The following is a 15,663-nucleotide window of genomic DNA, read 5'->3' on the forward strand; positions in this document are numbered from 1 at the left end:
CAGGTCTACCCACGTGACCAGTGAGGCTGTTTTAGTCAAGCCACACCCACCTGTCCTACACATGATATCATATATGGCATCATACGTGAAGCAAGTAAACATTTACCTGGGCCAAAGGGAATTTACAGGCACCACTGATCACATGATCAGTAGCTGCAAAGCCCTGTGCCCATTGCTTTGCAAGCCCTGACAATGAGCGGATCATCCACATGGGTACAAATGGGCCGCCTGGCATCATGGTAACATCAGGTGATTAACAAGTGAGCAGCCCCATCACACCTCTCAAACCTGATCCATGGGGGAAGAGGAAGATAAGTTCCAGCCCACTGGCAGGATCCAGTTCCCTGCCCTATGGAACAATGAAATAATAAGTTAGCTTCAGTTATTTGAAAATAGCAGCAATGATGTGCAAGTAAATGGGTAGGATAAAATTTTACTGTGATCAAATGGCTTCATACTAACAGTAAGGTGTTAGGTGGTTTTAGTGGCTGCCAACACAATCCTAACTGTGTCTACTCCGAGCTGAATCTTATTGAATTCAGTGGGGCTTACTCCCAAGTAATTGGGGCAAGGACTGTAGCCTACGTAGACATTTGGGATGTATTTGAATATGCTGCCAAGAGTTTGAGACTTAAGGCCTTATACCTGCAGGCACATATGTGGAGCAGTTAAACATGGGATGTTTTTGAACTCTCCAACAAAAAAAGAATTTTCCACTGAGGGCAGAAAGGTGTTGGAATGTTGCAGGACCGCCCCCATGACCACCCAACTGTTCTTATAGCTGTTGTTAGAGTAGCACGGCAGCGGAGAGGCTGATCTGTGAACCAGGAAGTCTTCAGTTCAGATCTTGCCTCTGCTGTGAACATAGGAGGTGGCCTTCGTTGAATTACTATCTCTTAGGTTCCTCCTCCCTTCCAGGTGTGCACTGTAAGAAATGCAGTTCATAAAATCACACGGGTGTTGAAAGGATTAATGTCATGATGTCTGTAAAAGACTCTGAACCCTCAGAAAGTTGTTTGCAGATGCTTATATTCATATTTAATTGGGCACAGCAGTAAAGGCTCTGACACTAACAGGTGCCATTAGAGCAGCTTAGCCAAACGCTCAAAGTACTTAAGGAACAAACTTGCTAAGAATAAAAGATTAACCAGCCAGATTCTCTAAGACAAGATAATTTGTTATGATTATCATTTTGAACAGGCCACATGGAATGTGGATCTGCAGGGCAGGCTAAGGACATGACATGAAAATAAAGACATGATGATAATTAAATCTATAAATTTGCATCAGATTAAAACACTTGCATCAGAGTAAAACATAGTGAACCAACAATAAAGAGAACTTGCCAGAATGAAAAGGTCTTAGGATCCATTTTAAAAAATGGGGCCATATGATGTCTTGAGAGTGGGAGTTCCAAAGATATGAAATACACCACTGGAAAGGTCCTTCCTGGCACTTGCAAACCTGATCTCTTAGTGGCTGAACAGAAAACAGGGTTTCTGAGGCCCATAGGTGCATAGTCATTTTAGGTGGACTATCAGATAACCTGATCCCAAACTGGTAAGCATTTTAAAGATTAATGCCAGCACTTTAAAATGAGCCTGGAAACCAAGAAGGAACCAGTGGAATTGATGCAAGATTGGTGAAATATGAAAGCACATCATCTAGCAGTCCCTAATGTTGTTCTGGCAGCTGCATTCTGTACAGTTTCTGGACCATCTTAATGCGTTCAATAGAGGCTATTTTTTAACTTAGGCTGCACGTAGAGCAGCTGCAAAGTTCACTTTCCCTAGATCAGAGGTGGGAAACCTTTTTCAGCACAAGGGCAACATTCCCTTCTCGGCAACATTCTGGGAGCAACATGCCAGTGACAGGCAAGGCCAGGAACAAAATTGGGCAGAGCATTCCATATGAATTGTACCTTTGTACAGTAGGCTAGTTTTGGCATACCTTCACACATCCCTCCCTATCTTCCAATCAAGCACCCAAGAAGCATTATTAGAGTTTAAGGGCACATTGCAAGCCTATGCAAGCCCTGGACCAGTTCCTGGACTTTTTGATGGGCTGGAGGAGGGCCAGTAGACTCTGAATCCTGGCAAGACTGAGCAGCTGTGGGTAGGTGGGTCTCAAGTCCAAATAATTGGTCAATTGCCTGCTTTGGATGGGGGTGTACTCCCCTGGTTCAAAGTCTGGGGGTGCTCCTGGACCCATCTCTATTGCTAAAGGCCCAAGTGTTCTCGGTAGCTAGGAGTGGCTTTTCCCAGTTTCAGTTGATAAGACAGCTACAGCCATTTCTGGATCAGTCATCCAAGCTGATTGCTGTCATCCATCACTAGGAACCTCCAGATTGGATTACTTCAATGTGCTCTGTGTGGGGCGCCCTTGCGGCCAACCCGGAAGCTGCAGGTAATGCTAAATGTGGCAGCATGACTGTTCCCTGGGGCAGAATATTGCCATCATATTACCTTGCTACTGAAAGAATTCCACTGGCAGCCAATTAAGCTACCAGTTTAGGCACAAGGTGCTGGTGTACAAAGCCCTATACAACTTGGGACTAGGATAAGTAAAAGATCGCCTCGTCCCTTTCATACCTAACTGATAACTTTGTTCTGCAAAGAGGGCATCCTGCCGGTACCATCCTATCTGGAGGTCTGTTGCACACAATGTGAGAATTGGGCCTTTAGTGTGGCAGCACGTACCCTTTGGAACTCCTGATATATCATAAATCACTTTGCGATGCCTCAGGGGAAGCAGTTCATAAATGAAAGTATTATTGTTGTTGTTTTTGCAATCAAGCAGTATATAAATTAATATTAATTAAAATATCATTTTAGTCATGCAAAAACACTTGAGCAGCATACAAAGCAGGGCTGCGGAGGGGTGTGGCTTGGGAGGGGGTGTGGCCTGGGGAGAGTCCAAAAGGCCAGATATAGAGATCTGAAGGGCTGCTTTTGGGGGGCCCGCCTGAGGTTTTCCATGCTTCTCTAGGCAGAGCCACAGCATGCAAATTTGCCCAAGTTAGTGTGGCCACTGATGCCCCCTGCACCTGGTTCCAGGTACAAGGAACTTTATTTCTTCTTTTCCTGAAGGTTTCATGGCATTGCCAGGCCAAGAGAAGAGGTCCTGTTGCTGCTACTTAATGGCTGATGGCTATAACGTTATTGCTTCTCAATTACAATCAAAAATAAATTCTAGCAGTGACCTATGAGAACTTCCACAAAATCACCGGCACTGAACCCCAAAGGTTTCTGTCCTGAAAGTCAGCCCCAAAGATAAATTGGTAATGTCCAGATCATTCAGCATGTGGAGGAGAGACTCTCTCTCTCTCATTAGACTTTATTTTTATCTTTGATATCATTTACAATTATGGTGATGCCAGAAACGGTCATTGTCAATTGCCTAACTATAAGTTCTAATTATGGCACATGCAGAAATTGTCATAAAACATGTTCTTTTCCATGCCACTGCTGATTTATTTCTCACATATTTTCCCCCCAAAACTGCCATGTTTGCAACTTAGATGCTTTGGATGTTGGCTAATTCTCATTGCTTTGTCTGCAACCTCCTTAAGTAAAAGTTACAGCATTTGGAACTATTTAACTTAGAAAAATGACCAAGGGAGAACCTAAATGAGTTTGTAGAATTTTGTATGATGTCAACAGAAATAATAATAGTGGTGGCATCGTTAATTTGCTTATATAGCACCATCATCATGTGTGACGCTTTTCAGAGTACAAGAGGGCAGGTTCCTGCCTCTAGGGGATTACAAACTATTGTTTGACACAAGTGAGACAACAGAGGCAGAGGTAGACAGGGGAAGGACTTGGATTGGTTTCAGTTGCGCATGCATCTTTGGGCTTTGCTGCCTTCGTTTGGGCCTGGACATGCTGGGCTGGGAGAAGCAGCAGCTACACTAGAATCCTTGATTTCTCCATTTTTTTAATAGGGAGTCTTCACTTCTGCATTACGGGATTTTGTGGAGGAGAATTTAAAACTGAAACTGAAAGATGATCCTTATGTGTTTGTCTTTAATTGAAGCCATTGAGTCTACATGGGCTTTCACTGGTAGTTCAGTAGCATCCTGTGTGACATTTCACCCTTTTTTCAGCATACAGAATCTCATAGTGATGTCATGTCCCATCCTGCCATGCAGCATCAATTGGAGTTGCTGGACATTTTGCAGAAGACTTGGACTCTTCCCCAGCCTTGTCTAACTTTGCAATTTCTTCTGTTTTTCACCATTTTCTTGGGAAAGGACCACAATGGTGAAGAAGACCATCTATGACCTCCTGGTAGATGCCCTGGAGGAGTTAAATGAGTATGATTTAAGGAAATTCAAGTTCAACCTCAACTCACTTCCCATCAAGGAGGGCTACGACAACATCCCCAGAGGGCGGTTGGAGAAGGCGGATGTGTTGGACCTGAGCCATCTGCTGCTCAGCTTCTACACAGAGGATTACGCCATGCAGGTGACCATCACGGTGTTGAACTCCATCGCCCAAAAGCACCTGGTGAAAAAGCTCCTCCAAGTCGTTGAGACCGGTAAGAAAATAAGAGCCAGAACACCCAGCTGGGCATGGGTCAGAGCAGTCGTTCAAGTCTGCCTGAGGGAGGAAAACTATTCTTGGTGGATCCAGATCAACTCATCTGAAAATGGGACTGAATGGAGGAGGAAGTTTTTTTTGTTTTTTTAACCTGAGCCATGTTCATCAGAACTCTATTACAGTGGGCATGAGGGGAGAAAAACTCTTACATCAATACCTTCTCTTATTCCATATTTGCATATTTATCTCACTGTTGATTTTGTTTCAAAATACAAATGCATAAAATAAGCCCTAATTGGGAAGGGTTAAAAAAACAAAGAATCCTGTACTATATCTATCTTGATAATATCTATAAGGAGAGTTTGGCCAGGGCTTATCACCATCATCATACTCATGGTTTATTTGTATGCCGCCTGCTGAAGGTGGCTCACAACATGAAAAAAGTGACATAATTCACTCAGTTACAAAACAAAATTCAAATAGTCAATAAGTTAAAGAAAACAGCTCATTAAGAAATATACAATAAATTGAAACAACACTATTATGTCCAACAATAAAATACAAAAACATAATCCCAATAATAGCAAAAATAACTGACTTCCAGAATTAAATTTTGGCCCATGCAAAACCCCTAAACAACATCCCACAGTCAAGATGGCTTATATGCAAAATATACCTCTTTTAATTTTTCATTATATTTTTTTCTAGGCCATCTTGATGGCTGCTTTGGTCATGGGCAATGGCAGCATGGAAATGGAGATAGAAGCAGATCCTCTGTTGCCTTGTATGGATTTCCTCCCTTCAAGAGAGATTGTACTTCACTTCGTTCTTTGAGATGTGAAGGCCTTCAGAAATTCTTTTTCACTCTCTTTGCATCATTGGATCTCCATGGCATTGAAAGTTTCAAATGTGTATCCATTTCAGTCGATGGCACAAACCGTACTACCATAAGAGTGGTTGAAAATGGACAAGAGAGAGTAGAAGTTCAAGACAATGACCAATTAAATCCTTTAGCTATATATGGTAAGAAGCAGTTTCTGCTTTTAATAACTAGTTATTCAATTTATGCATTTAACAGAAATGTGAAAACAGTGTCGATCAAACTGGGCTGGAGGCCACCAGTGGGCCTCACCCCACTTTCAGATGGGCCTTGGTGCTACAGCCCTCCTTAGCTGTGCCGTAGCCTTTTGGTTGGAATGATCTCAGCAGCAACTCTCTGTACACCCAGTGCATAAACACGCATGGGAGCAGGTGTTAGTTTAAGACTTTGAGATTGAGACTGTAACAAGTGAAATAGGAACTTATCCCAACACACAAGCAAACTATGTAGATGATCACTTTTAAGGCTGCAATCCTGACCTCACTTACCTTAGAAAAAGCCCAATTGAATTCAGTGGGACTTCCTTCTGAGTAGGCATGGTTAGGATTGGTTTATCGCTGCACTCAGTTTCTATCAATAGGGGCATCTCCAATCATGAGAGAGCCAGAGGCTGTTGCCAATTTCCAGATTTTAAGAAACAAGATCAACCAAGTACTACTTGGAGAGGTTCTTCCTGTTGAAGAGGTGAAAGAGGATATGGAGAGAGAGATTTCATCAGGAAGAGCCACCAAAAGGTAATCTCTGTGCTTAAGTCATGAGTTGAAGTGTTGCCAAGGATCACACAGCTTTACTGGGCACCTTGGTAAAAGCCCTGCTTGCACCAGAGCTGCAGCTTAGGCTTCTGCTGTTCTCCCTACCGGTGCTGTGACTCTGTGATGTTCCTGTAAATGATGCTGCTCTGCCCAGGTGTGGTGCGGTCTTCAAGCATCCCAGCAGTGGGAGCAACCTATAATAAAGTATGGAACAATGAAATACCGGTTAGGTTCAGAAGGGGTGTTTAGGGCAAGGCAGTAGCCAGCAAGTACGATAAGTAAGTGGTTGGAATGATGAATAGAAAGTGATGGCTTTATGGTAAATGGGCCTTGTAGCATTTTGCAGGGTGTGGAGAAAGAGAATAAGCAGAATGTTGTTAATTTGCTTATATAAGGCACCAACACTGTGGGTGCTGCTTTAAAGAGCACAAGAGGGCAGGTCCCTGTCCCTAGGAACTTACGATCTATTATTTGTCACAGTTGAGGCAGCAGATGTGGACTGGAGAAGAATGTGTATTACTTTCAGTTATACATACTTAGGCTGAGCTAAAGCAGGGCATGTGGACTGCCAGAACCTTCATGGAAAAGGTAGATTTTTGAGGCAGAATTTGAAGGGGCCGTCCAATGAAACAGAGTATTGGTATATTCAGGAGAGATTAAAAGAAATCCTTCTTCAGACAACTAATTTGTGGAATTCACTGCCACATAAAATTAAACTAATGACCATGTAATGGGATTAGACACATCCATGCACAATAGGTGTGCTAGCCATGGTAGTTTAATTGAACCTCCATGTTCTGTGGCAGTATATTGCCAAATACCAATTACTGGGGGAGGGGGGACAACAGTGGGAAATGGTAGCTTCCTTTGTGCCCTGCTAGAGCTTGCTGGTAGCATTTAGTTGATGTGGGAAACAGGATGGTGGAGCTCTTTGGTCTGAACCCACATGATTCTTACGTTTTGCCCAGGGCCACTGAGTTTAGTTTCATAGCTGAGCAGAGATTTGAATCCAGATTTCCCTTGCTCCAACTAAGTACTCTAACCACCACATTAATGCTTGTTTTCATGTTGTATCTTAAGATACATAAATAATCTTTCTCTTCTCTTGAATCCGCTACATAAAGACCTGCCCTCTGCATAAGGCAGAATGGAGAGACCTCGCTGGTGGCACATGTTCCTTCTAAAAGGATGGCTGGTCCAGAGATCTTCTATGAGCAGATCCCCCTCAACTGCTTGGAGGACTTGGAGTGCATCAGCCAAGGGGGCTTTGGTATCATCTCCCGGGCTCGACACAAAGAAAAAGGGATTGTTGCGTTGAAGACTCTGCACCGGTAGTAGTGATGGTTGGAGGTTGGGTGTGGGTGAGGAAAGAGTATGTAACTGGCTAGATAAGGTGAAGGGAACCTTTGGCCCTCTAGATGTTGCTGAAGTATAACTCCCATCAGCCCAAGCAAGCATGGCCAAAGGTTCGCCACAGCTTGACTCAATAGATGTGGTAGAGCATTTGCTTTGCATGCACAATGTCTCAAATCCCAGTATCTCCAGGTAGTGCTGGGAAAAGCTTCTGGTCTGAAACCAAGGAAAGCCACTGCCAGTCAGTATGTACAATACTGAGCTGGATGGACCAATAGTCTGACTCCGTATAAGAAAGCTTTCTGTGTTCCTTTATAGAAATAACAATAATGATGTTACTGTCCTATTGTAGTACCTATGAGAAGTGGATCTGGGCTCCTGTAGACACAAACTGGAGTAAAACATGAAAGCTGCAGATGAAATTTCCAGACCAGACTAGACCAGACCCACCTTCCATCTTGTTGAGGGGAGGTGGAAGATGAAACCAAACAAATATAGTAAATTGCAGAGAATATAGCAGCACAGTACTCTTGCAGCTCAGACCAGGGAGCAAGCTTAGAAGCTTTGCTAGGGGCAAGGAGTACCATGTGACATGGGCAATTCGTGTGAAGAGGTTTAGGTTCTTTGTTTGTCTGGTTGGTCTCCTTGTAGGTTCTTCTACACCACACCACCCCCAAGAACTGAGGGGTGCATAAGTCTTAGTGCCCTCCTGAAATTTTCCTCATCCAATGATCAGAACCCACAGCAAGATTGAGACCCACTTGTAGAGAGACTGTAGAGCAACACACAATCTGAAATTTGGCATTAAGTTTAAAGCTACTGTGGGCCATTATGCCCTAGGATGCATTGCTTCACTCTGCAACTCTATGGTGGAAGCCCCAATATGCCTGCCTGGCACTGGCAATTTAATTAGGGTGGCAGCAAGATCAGTATAATGCTGGAAGTGCCAAAAAGACTGTGCTGAGGCTGTACTTCCCTTCCTTCCCTTCATCTTGACACAATACATAGTGTACTTCCTTGGTACATTATTAGGTAGGTAGGTAGATGATGGGAGGCCAAATTACCAGGGTAAAAACCAACTCTGCAAGGAAGAATGCTGTGATCCCTCCTTCAGTCCTACCAACTTGGATCAGGAGATGCCCCCCCCTGTACTCTGGACATCCTTGAGATTCAATAAGGACAAGAGCTAAAACACAGGCTCTCTATCCCTTGAACCTCAAGCCTCAGAAGTTACTCAGTAGCAGTTTGACCAATTGGCTGGGGTCTGATTTAGTACCAAACCCTCATCCAAGAAAACAAACCAAAAAATAAGAGGTAGATGTATTAATAATCAATTCAAAATAGCAGCATAAAAGTAGAACCTATTTACCAGTAAGAAATATGGTTATAAAAGACTATTAAAGAGTACAGAAGAACATTTAGAGAATTGTAAGACATGACAGGAAAATAACAAAGCTAACTTGCCTAACTCAAAATACGAGCCAAATAGATCAATTGACCCCACACAAACCAGCAAGTAGCATAGGGATGTCCACAGGTATCATGATCCCTAGATGTGAGGCTTAGAACAAAGGAGCAAAATCACTTTTCTAGGAAAAGTCCTAGTAACAGCTAGCCACCTCTCCTGGCAAATCAGAGGGCTAACTGGCTGTAACTTTCCAGAACTGGAACATACGCGAGATCTCACCACACAAGCATCCAGTCCAATGCGCAGAACTGCCATAGTGGCTTTGAAGTGTAACTCTACCAGATAACAAGAATGAGCTCATTGCCATTAGTGGGAATGAAACTCTTTCACAGAAGCCACATTCTCTACACAGAAGTCTGAGCAAAGGAACCATTTTTCTGAACCAAAGAAAATTCTTCCTTGACAGGGCCAATTCAGACTCCCTACTCAAAATTCCTGAGGCCCTACTTCCATACAATAGGACCCCGCTTCCCGGCGCTCCGCTTCCCGGTGTTCCGCTAATGCGGCGGCTTTCCTCCCGTCTTTTAAAGCCGCTTTTGCGGCATTTTCGCGTGACGTGCCCCATTAAAGTCAATGGGGTTCTGCTTTACGGCGGGGGTCCGGAACAGAACCCACCGTATAAGCGGCGCCCTACTGTATTCAAAATTTTGTAGCTAATGCTCTTCCTCATGGAGGTCATGGGAAAAGAGTCATTCCTCAGTGGTAGAGCATCTGCTTTACATGCAGAAGGTCCCAGGTTCAATCCCTGGCATGTTCAAGTAGGACTGGAAGAACCATTACTAGTCAGGGTAGACCAGCCTTTGCTAACCTGGTTCCCTTCATATGTTTTAGACTACAACTCCTGTCAGCCCTAGTCAATGCTGGAGGGCACCAGGTTGGTGAAGGCTGGTATAGACTGTACCGATACTCTGAATTGTTATGAGGCAGTTTCTATGTCTTCTCCCACTTTACCCCAGACTTCAGCTCTAGCAGATTCAGGGCCTCTTGAGATCTTCTGAACCACCACAGTTTGAGGTCATAATTTGATTACTTTTATGTCTCAACAGTCTTGTGTTCTAATATTTTTCTTTCTTTCTTCAACTTCTCATCTTTGACTCTCTTCTGCCATCCAGCACTGATGAATCCTATATCCGAGAACAAATCCTGAATGAAGCCCGCATCATGGATGAGGCATGTTTTGCCTACATCCCTCGTCTCTATGGCATCTGTGTGGACAGAGAGGCAGTGGGTATGGGTACTCCAAGACTTGTGATGGAGTATATGGAGAATGGCGACTTGTCCACCTTTCAGTCCAGTGTCCCTTCTTTGCCCTGGGCCCTGCGAATCCGCATCCTCCACCAGGTGGCACTGGGGATGGATTTCCTGCACAGCCTCTGCCCTCAAGTGTTACACCTGGACCTCAAGCCCCAAAATGTGCTTCTGGATGGAGACCTGAATGCCAAGGTGAGCCATGCTACCTCTTTTAAAAATGGGGGCCAGTTTGAAGTCAAATGCTCTGTTTCTATTTTCAGGAAAACCTTTCTGTGCCAGCTTGTTTGCTAAATCACTCCAGGCATCTGTGTCATGGAGCCTTTGTGGGTTGCAGAGACTCTGGAAAGTGTTTTGGAGTGCATCCTCTTAGATGTAAGCAGGCCTCTTGAGTCTCATGGTAACTCCACATGAACTAAATATGCACTAGAACACTCGCAGTGCTCCTCAGTAGCTGCATGTTTGTGGTGTCACTGCTGTGTGCTGACCAGTTAGTGCTGACACGTAACAAGGCCTTCTCAGTGGTGGTTCCTCATTTGTGGAATACCCTCCCCGGTGAGGTGTGTTTGTCTCCCTCATTATTAACATCCAGGAGGAATATAAAACGTTCCTCTTCACCTTTAAATTCTTAGCTGTGATGGTACAGTACCTTGAAAAAGTATTTGGCCCCTGTATGATTTTCTACATTGTTGCATATTTTTGGCACTGAATGTTACCAGATCTTGAACCAAAACCTAATATTAGAGAAAAGGGAAGCTGAGCGAACAAACAACACAAAATTTTGATATTTATTTCATTTATTTATTAAAGGAAGTTAGGCAACACCCAATGCTCCTGTGTAGAAAGTAATTGCCCCCTGAGACTCAAAGATCAAGATCAAAAAAGATTTGGGGCGCTGCTGGTACACTGTCGAGGAGGAAAGGCTTGTAGGTTATTCCCTACTAGAGCCAAAAGGAATCGTATACAGTAGGGCCCCACTCATACGGCGGGTTACGTTCCAGACCCCCACTGAAAAGCGAAGACCTCCGGAAAGTGGGCCCCTACTGTATTATATAATACACACTCAGCAACACACACCAGGCAATATAGCTGTAGCTGTACAGATCAGCTGGAGCCCGGGGAGCTTTTGCGCTACAGCTGCTCACTGTCAGCTGGAGTGTGGTGGCTGGAGCTCCCCGCGCTACAGCTGATCGCCCTGCTGGCACTGCCGTATTAGCGGAATGCTGAAAAGCGGGGCACCGAAAAGCGGACCCCTACTGTATATGTTGGGGGAGGGAGAAATTTCTTAGATCTCTTGCAAAAGCTTAACTGTATATTCTCATTCTCTTAGATATTCCAGATATGATGATGGTGATAATAACCTGGTGGTGGTAATACTAACACTTGACATTTATAGAGCACTAGATATACATTGTTTTAGTCATTCTTACAAAGTTGTTGTGAGGTAGGCCATTGTTATCCCCTTAGGAGATGGCTGTAAGAATGTGGTTTTCCTAAAATCACTGGTGGTGGTGGTGGTGTTGATGATAATGATTTAAATTTATTACCTGCCCTTCACCGTTAGGTCCCAGGGTGGGTTACAACAGTTTAAATACATCATTAAAAACAACTTAAAATCACAATATTAAAAAAAAATAGGATGGATCACTTAGTGAGATTGTGGTATGGGTGAAATTGTACTGGAGTCTTCTTGCTTCATAACTCAGTCCCCTAACCTCTATGTCATGCTAACATGAGGACTGCGAAGAAATGTCCTGCACAATCTTAGAGGGAAACAAGTACCTGCTGGGTTCAAGAGGCCACCCCTCTCCTGGCCTGGATTTCCTGCTTTTCCTCCCAAAGGAGTGCTGGGTAGCAAACATTTCTATGATTTAAAAAATACAAATAAATGCATATTTAAAACATAAAACATCTAAAATATATTTAAGAACAGATGAAACATGATTGGGTGGACTCTGGGTAGAGTGGCAAAGAGGCCTCTAGGGACACAGTTCTCTTAGTCTCACTTTTTGTAAATACAAGTTCAGATATTTGTGCTCCTTTAATGTTTGTATTTCAGTCTATGGGACTTGCTGGCACCACAATTCAGCGTTCCTCAGTGTCACCCTTTCCTGGCACCCACTCCTTGAGAATGCTTTTTAATCTGCGTGGTATGAGATTGTTACCAGCTCTGGAGTCAGAATGAACTATTAACCAATATCTTTTGTTAAAGGGATATTGTGAACATTAAGGGATTAGTGATACTTACTTTGGGGTCTTAGATGTGCTTGATGACAGTTTATAAAGAGATTCTTCTGGATGCCAGCGTCTAGGTGGCTTTTACCTCTGGTCAAATGCCCTAAATCTCCACACCAGCCAAATTCACTCAGCCTGGTCCAGCTGCTGGGGACTATCTGCCTCTGAACCTCAAACTCCTCCGGTTGTACTTCTGGCTGCTTGGACAGTTTATCTGACTTAAAAGCCCATATGTGTAACCACCTTCTGGTACGACCTTTACACAGGATAGCCTTGAAGTGTAACACAGCCACTGGCTCTCTTCTTCTGGCCTTAACCAATAAAGTACAGTTATCTCACCAGGGGAAATAGTTTAATATTTAGGCGTCAGCTGTCCACTTTCTCTGGACTTTGCCTCATACCTCCTTCATCAGCTGTCTTTCCCAACTGACAGTTAACTGTCTATCCTTCACTGGCTAGAAGTTCCAGCCAATCAGAGCCTGTTGTTTCCCAGACCAATCAGAATGACCTTGCCTCGTTTGGGCTCTTGTATTGATTCTCAAAACAATGGTTTCCTCTGTCTTTCCCCTCTCAGATCCTGTCACCCAGTAGAGATGACTAAACCGGCCTGCAACATAGTTATAGCACAAGGCCTCAATCACTCTGACATCAACAGAGGTCACAGAATCTTTTCCAAAACATAAACCAGACGTACACAGCTATGTTATTTTGGTTCAGAATTCTTCAAACTGCAACCAGCAGACCTCACCACAGTAAATTTGGTAGATACGGATCTTGGGATATTTTGTAGATTAGGTAATGCCAAGACATCAGTTGAAAAGTGTTGTTTTGGGCGTTATTTGAGTGAACAGGTACTGGCAGTAAAAACTGTGGCCACTTCACTCCTCCTCCATTCCTGCTGCGGTTGCATTACCTGGAGCTAACCCATGATTTGTCTTAGCGTTGCATCCAAACCCAGGTGCGTGGTTTGTCTCGCTGCAGACAAACCACAAGCTGTAGCCAAAGTTTGTTCTTGGCTTTCCTGTGATGGTTTGCATACATAATATGCACCAACCATGCCTTAGGCACCAAAGCAGCAGCAGGACTAGAGAATGAATGAAGTGGTTGCCATTTTTGGCTGCCGGTAACCACATGCTCACACATTCACATATGGCCATGATTTGGTTTAGCATTCCATGTGAACTGAGCCATTCAGGCCCCATAAACTATGTTTTAGGGCAGAATTGAAGGATAACCAAGGGTTCCTTATAGATACTTTTGACTCTTCACACAGATGAAGAGTTCTCTAGTAGAACTGCATGCTTGGTAGAAGAGCATGTGGCTGCCATTTCATTATTATATTCCTGTTTTTGTGTCTGGGATTTAAATGAGAGATTCCTGAGGAAAGGTGACTGTTTTTTTCTCCCCAACTTGAGTCTGTCTTCCTGTCAGATCCTGAGGACCATGAATGATCTAATGTTGCTAGAAATGTGGAGCCGTTTAAGACACTTGGGTATCTGTGGTCATGAAAGAGCCTTCTTGGATCAGACCAGAAGCCTATCTAGTACAGCATCCTGTACTCACAGTGGCCAACTGGATGCCTATGTGAAGGCCACAAGCATGACATGAGTGCAATACCTCTCTTCTACTCAAGGTCCCAATAACTGGTGTTCGGAAATATACAGTCTCTGATATCCCTGGAGATAGCTTGTAGCCATCATGACTAGCAGTGACTGATAGCCTTGTCCTCAGTGAATTTGCCTAATCCTCTTATCCAAATTCACATTCTAGGTCCCAAGGATCCTCAGAGCTCCAGGTTGTCTCTTCATTTCAGAGACACCCTGGTAGGTCCCTTATTCTGGGAGCGTGGGTACGCATGTCATCACTGGACCCCTTTTATATATGTGTGCAACTTCTCTCTCACACTCCACTAACTTCTCCCCGCCTCCTTTCCGGCTCACCACAGGAGTTAACAGCCCCATGATTTGCTGCTTTTTCTGCTGTTCTTCTTGCCTTTCCTTCAGCCTCCATTTCCTTTGAGGCAATGCTACCCCCTCCTGAGATCTCCCTGCACCCCCTTCTGCTTTCCTCTCTCACATCTCCTCCTGCTTTCCCCCTGCTTGCTCTGTTCACCCCTCTGTGTCCTGTCTCCCAGCCCGCACATCCAGGACCTGTTCCCCCCCCCAGCTGGCTGTAGGAAGCATTGTGAGGTCTGCCTATTGTGCAGAGCAGTGGAGCAAAAGCCAGTTGTTTGTGGAGTGGTGCCAAAGCTAAGAATATTAAGGAGGACAAATTGCAGGTAAGTAAGGACTTCGGGGAGGAGGCTTAGCTGAATAGTAGAGCATTTACTTTGCATGCAGAAGGTCCCAGGTTCACTCCCTGACATCTCCAGGTAAGGCTGGGTATGTCCCCTGTCTGAAACCCTGAAGAGCTGCTGCCTGACTTCACTGTTGACAGTAGTGAGCTGAATGGACCAATAGTCTCACTTGGTATAAGGCACCTTCCCATGCTAACTGTTTGCACTGCCTCCCCCATTCAGGTGGCTGATTTTGGCTTGTCAAAGTTTCGGCGAGGGACTACTCAGCACTCCCTTCTCAGTTGTGAGGAAGGAGAAGGGTTTGGTGGGACGCTGCAATACATGCCCCCTGAGGCCTTCACCAATTCCTATGAGCCAGGCCCATCCACAGATGTCTACAGGTGAACACAAACTTCAGTGGCGCACTAGGGGTCAGTGCAGTGATGTGATCGCTATAGAACTGGGAAAAGGTTAGAGTGACACACAGCTGAGTTCCTAATAGGAGCAGGAGCCCACTGTTTATCTGATACTGTTGCACAGCCTTCGCCCACCAGGTGCCATCCAGATGCTTCTTGGACTACAGCTCACCCCAGACCCAGCCAGTGCTTGATACTCTTGTACATCCTTTGCCAACCTGGTGTCCTCCAGATTTGTTGAACTACAACTCCAAGCCCCAGCTGGAGCTGATGGGAGTTGTAGTCCAAACTGTCTGACAGGCACTGGGTTAGCAAAGGCTGCTTTGTATCTCTCTGGTGCTCTGCTTTATATGTCTGATGCAGTGAACTTCACTTACCGGAGTCAAGCTCCATACAGATGTTTGAAACATCACTGGTTTATTGACGGGGTTTTGTACAGCTCCCCTGCAGGGTCCAAAAACAGGCTTGCAGTAGAATTTCTCAAAGGCCAAG

At 44.5% G+C, this 15,663-nt stretch overlaps 1 protein-coding gene across 6 annotated transcripts in view; it reads left to right on the forward strand.

The window, feature by feature from the left end:
- The window catches only part of LOC133365897 (receptor-interacting serine/threonine-protein kinase 2-like), a 43,759-nt gene that overhangs the window by 11,421 nt on the left and 16,675 nt on the right, over nt 1-15,663 (forward strand). For all 6 annotated transcript variants that reach the window (XM_061588329.1, XM_061588328.1, XM_061588326.1 and 3 more), the window contains 6 exons: nt 4,256-4,542; nt 5,253-5,567; nt 6,005-6,158; nt 7,301-7,507; nt 10,110-10,440; nt 14,999-15,156. In XM_061588329.1, the coding sequence (XP_061444313.1) occupies nt 4,256-4,542; nt 5,253-5,567; nt 6,005-6,158; nt 7,301-7,507; nt 10,110-10,440; nt 14,999-15,156 (1,452 nt within the window). The remainder of the gene's footprint in view (nt 1-4,255; nt 4,543-5,252; nt 5,568-6,004; nt 6,159-7,300; nt 7,508-10,109; nt 10,441-14,998; nt 15,157-15,663) is intronic.

Source organism: Rhineura floridana, chromosome 11 (genome assembly GCF_030035675.1).
Source record: "Rhineura floridana isolate rRhiFlo1 chromosome 11, rRhiFlo1.hap2, whole genome shotgun sequence".
Lineage (NCBI taxonomy): Eukaryota > Metazoa > Chordata > Lepidosauria > Squamata > Rhineuridae > Rhineura > Rhineura floridana.